This window comes from Anneissia japonica, unplaced genomic scaffold (genome assembly GCF_011630105.1).
Source record: "Anneissia japonica isolate Jap-2015-1 unplaced genomic scaffold, ASM1163010v1 scaffold1302_len1884557_cov193, whole genome shotgun sequence".
Classification (NCBI taxonomy): domain Eukaryota; kingdom Metazoa; phylum Echinodermata; class Crinoidea; order Comatulida; family Comatulidae; genus Anneissia; species Anneissia japonica.
In genome coordinates, this window is record NW_022736804.1 from 1,080,337 (window position 1) to 1,084,954 (window position 4,618).

The following is a 4,618-nucleotide window of genomic DNA, read 5'->3' on the forward strand; positions in this document are numbered from 1 at the left end:
TAGGGCCCCTTCAGTGGAATATCAAACAATGCAGTAGCGTATATTTATTACCGGTACTATAATATAATTTGAATTCTTTGTTTTTAGCCCTTTATTAATTATTTCGGACTATTTAAATTCCAGTTTGCAGTAGAGCTTGGCTGTGAAAAAGGAATTGAATATTGTAAAAAAGTCTACTTAAATAAAATTTTCGTGATTTAAACACGTGGTATTACATTGTATTAACTTGAAAGTTTTTGGTGTCTTCTATTGGGCCACACTGTCACGGCTCTTTTCAAAGAGTGCTGATCGTAGGCCCACAGGGCTACTTCCCCCAGCCCCGAGAGCCCATAGGCGTTACGCCTTGTGGTACTGTAACCGGTGTAGTCTTATATGAGATCTTAGTTTTGTTACAATCATGCTAACTCCCTGGTTGCCCGTATCGAAGTAGGAAATGAAAACATTGTAATTTATTACAATACTATTTGGCATGATAAGGGAAGAGTGTAAATTAACTCTTCCCTGGTATAGTACAGTTTAGCCTCCCAGTGCGACAACCTCCCGTAAGCTATCACCTCCATTAACGTCAACTCTTATGGTCCAGTTTGTCTAATCAGTGCATTTGACACTTATCGTAAGCCATCACTAAATAAGCGACCGCGAACACTTTTTGACTTTTGGATTTTTCTTATGATATACCTCCCGTAAGCGACCACCTTAAAAGTTGTAATATCTTTTGACAACAAATACAATCAGATTATCGAAAATTAGACGCGTGACGGTGCACCGTTAACTGCGTCATATTATTGGCGAAACACTATTAAAGGAAATGATATGAAAGCGATAATAAGATAAATAGGCCTACACTTTCTCATGTCCAATAAAATGCTTGCAGTGTAATAAAACAACATGCCTGCTTTTAAGACCTACTTTAAAGAGGCCTTCATCGGAGGTTCATGATTATATAATAAGTGTACCTTTTCTTGTTTACACATTGCGTTAAGGCTGATTTTTTTTGTTAAATGTTTTATAGAAATTAACGCGGTGAAACCTCTCAATTCTGTTTTTTTTTTTCACGCAAAATAACACACATTTTCCGGAGCCTGCTGGGGCCCCTTGCCGGCCTCCTGGCCCCAGTATAATGCGCTCGTAAGACTTGACTCTCCTAGTTTTGGCATATGTAGGAGTCTCGAAATAGGTGGGTGCTCATTACTACCCTCGCTTACCCCTAAATACGCCACTTCATTAAGAAGAGCCGAATGGCTCCCGTCGGCGTAGTTTCCAATTCACCCGAGATGCCGCTGGACTTCGCTCCCGCACGGGTCGCAGTCCAGGCTTTATTATATTTATTTCGGAATCTAGCGAATGGGTATACAGATAATTTGATGTGTTGTTAGTTGGTGGTGGTCCTTTCTGGCACTGTTTTACAGAAGAAGCTAAATAAGACACTTACGTACGGAAGTCTAAAGTGACTTTCGGAGTTTCCGAGGGTGCAAGATAATTATCTCTGAAAACATGGAATACAGCAAGAAGACAGATTTCCGAGATAATTTATTTTCTGTCTTTTCCAATGATGATGACGTTGAGTGGTTATTATAATTATCGTTGAAGATGGTGATTTAAGCAACAGGTAAAACGCAACCAGTTATAACACATGCATAATGCTTTGAGTGAAACCTACCAGCCCTGATATTGTCATCTGTTTTTGTTGTTCGTTCATTCGTGTCACTACCGCTTCCAATAGGCTTATCGGTAGTCATTATTCCTACAAAATGGAGAGTATTCTAAAGTCAGTATATTAATGATGATGATGATGATGTTAAGAATAACAACAATTACAAATAACGATAACAATAATATTCATAATGATGATGAAAATAATAATAAATTATAATACTATATTAGTAATAATAATGATGATGATAACAATGATGTTAGTGAAGCTGCTGAGTATATTATTATGATAATGAAAGCTTTTTCAATAAAGTAATTAAAGAAAAAGGATATACAGTAAAGCCAAGTACACACTGTGCAGACGGTCGTAGGCCGACGCGATGGTATACAGTAAGCCCTGTTTCCATAAAATTGCTATAGACACGCCATCGCCGTACCAATTTTTGGCGATGCTAATTGGTCAGTCAAATCGTCGGGGAGCATTCACGATTTACAAGGAGGTCTTAAGCATGGTTTCCATAAAATCACTACACGGAATCGCCGACTCCGTAGCATGATTCTAATTTGTCCGTTGAATCAGGGAGCCTCCCTGATTGCGATGGGGACAGCTACGCAGTGCAAGAATTGCAGTGAAAACGCTGTAGCGACTGTGTAGCGATTTTATTGAAACCAAGCTTAAAGATAATGTAATGCGACGATGCGCGTGTATTAGATTGTTATTATTGACGGTTCGCTAAGACTGCCGCCGACAATCAGTAGACGTCCTCGCGTCGAAGTTTTGTCGGCCGGCGCGACGGTCGTACAACGCAGCGTGCCCCGACTAATAGACAATACCGGTATACGTTTCTAGATAACGTACCTGTCACTGTCGTTGTATCCGATACTGTCACCCTGCCGCCGTGTGTGCTGTGATATTCCGTACTTATTACTTCAATTTCCTGATGCTGAAAACTAACGGAGTTGTCCGTGTTGTCAGAGACTGTTTTTTCATCTGTTTCCAAATCACTAACCAGGGCACTATCCCCTGTAACATGGTATCCGATCGTATTAGTGATTTCGCTTTGATCTCCCGACGTATTGTGTTGTGTTGTCGCGTGCGGCTCAGACGATTCCATGTTTGCTGTAGAAACCATCTTAGTACTGTCGTCATGATCCCGCGTCTGTCCACTGCCCTCTGGGTTCATTTCACTGGGGACAGAGGATGGATTATTGGGGACAGGAGGAGTGTTTTCACTATTATCTTCATACCGTTTGAGATAGTCTGTGCAGCTTGCGATCGTGTGTGTGCAATCCGTTTTACACTTCTCAAAGTTATCACCCTTTTTTCCCCAAATGCAATCAGTTAGTTCACAATCCACCCCGAACGGCTGAGTAGGTGTCATTCCTGGCTGATCCACACTACAGTGTTGATGAAAGCCTTTGAAAGGAGAATGAGAGAAAAACAAAACCAAACGTAATATCCAATCAATAAAAGGCATCGAGTAATCCAAAACAGAAAGCTACACCTTGAATACGCAAGCTGAGCATCCTATCTTCAAACGGGGAAGGGGGTTAACAAATTTCCGAGGGGAACAAGTACTAGAATGGCCACGCCCACCTAGTCAAAACCCACCACGGTTGCAATTGAACTCATGTGTCTTAATTTAACAGTATTGCTGACGTTTAATTTGAAATACGGTACGTAAAGTGAGAGAAAATGGCAAATACCAGGAAAGTTTACACCCACCTCAAAACCACCATGGTTGTGGCTGAGGCGAAAAAAAAACACAAAAAACTACACTATATGCCCAGAAATTGCATTCGCACACTTAAAATATTTATTCTAAATTGTCTTAATTTGACATTTGCCGTTCAATTTTTAATTATATCAAATATGTTTTTGGGAGAAAATAGGGAGGGCGAGTACCAGGCGCGTTAGGCTGGGTGTGCGGCGAAACAAAAATGGATGGATTAAACTTTAAGTTCCAGAAATAGCATTCTCAAATATTACAGTACATGGTTGGGACTGGGCTAAGATGAAAACATGCAGGGTTTCATTGGCAAATCTATGGCCTGATATAACACTATTAGACTGTTAGTAGATCAAATACTTTATTGCAAAATTCTTAAAAAATAGGGAGAACATACCAGGAGTCTCAACACCCACCTTTAGCATGCACTAATGTTGGAAATGAAAGTATAAAATAAGGATGTAGCAAATCTAGATTCCTGGAAATTTCACTCCAATACCGTTTCCAAAGGGTCTTAACAATGAGAGTATTTTAATACAAAATTTTTTTTTTATTATGAAAAAAAATGCTAGAATCCTTTAGGAAATTTAATGAAATTCTTTAAGGAGCCTTTCCCTTTAAGGTGGTTGATTGATTTTTGTATAGCAACGTATGCAACCCCTAAGTCATAGCGGAAAGGGAATTCACTGGCACGATTTCAAGAATATCCCGGCCACATTTTGAGGATTGAAAAAGCTTTTTTCTAGATACAGCAGATATTTACAGATCAAAACAACCCAGGAATAACATAGAGAGCAGTTTGACTATACACAGTAACCTCTAGAAGTAAAAAATCTCCTCGATCAACATTCCTGTTTTTTCCTAGTCTAGGTTTGGGGCCAGAATATTGATGAAAATTAATATGTACTGTATCTAGTCGAGATTGTATTAGGCATATCATTATTTAGGTCAAAATGGCTCCATACATTCTAAAAAAAACTGTATGTCGAGTATAAATATTAATAATAATAAGATTAATAATAATAATAATAATAAAAACGTTATATTTATATAGGGCATATTTCCCCTTTCCCCTATGAGCATTACACAGAAATGATATAGGCCAACCGAGAAATTACAAATAACAATAACTTTCCACAAGCATGACCCTCCGTCCACAAGTTAAATTTTATAAAATAATTCTATTAAAATGAATAATGATAATGCCAATGAACAATGGTTGTTATTACAATTCA

At 38.7% G+C, this 4,618-nt stretch overlaps 1 protein-coding gene across 1 annotated transcript in view; it reads right to left on the reverse strand.

Moving 5' to 3' along the window:
* Positions 1–1,224: 1,224 nt before the first annotated feature.
* LOC117116860 overlaps positions 1,225–4,618 on the reverse strand; it is a 4,272-nt gene continuing 878 nt past the window's right edge. The window contains exons 2-4 of the mRNA XM_033260961.1: positions 2,513–3,070; positions 1,661–1,744; positions 1,225–1,337 (exon numbers count right to left, since the gene is read on the reverse strand). Of these exons, the coding sequence (XP_033116852.1) occupies positions 1,225–1,337; positions 1,661–1,744; positions 2,513–3,035 (720 nt within the window). The 5' untranslated portion in view covers positions 3,036–3,070. The remainder of the gene's footprint in view (positions 1,338–1,660; positions 1,745–2,512; positions 3,071–4,618) is intronic.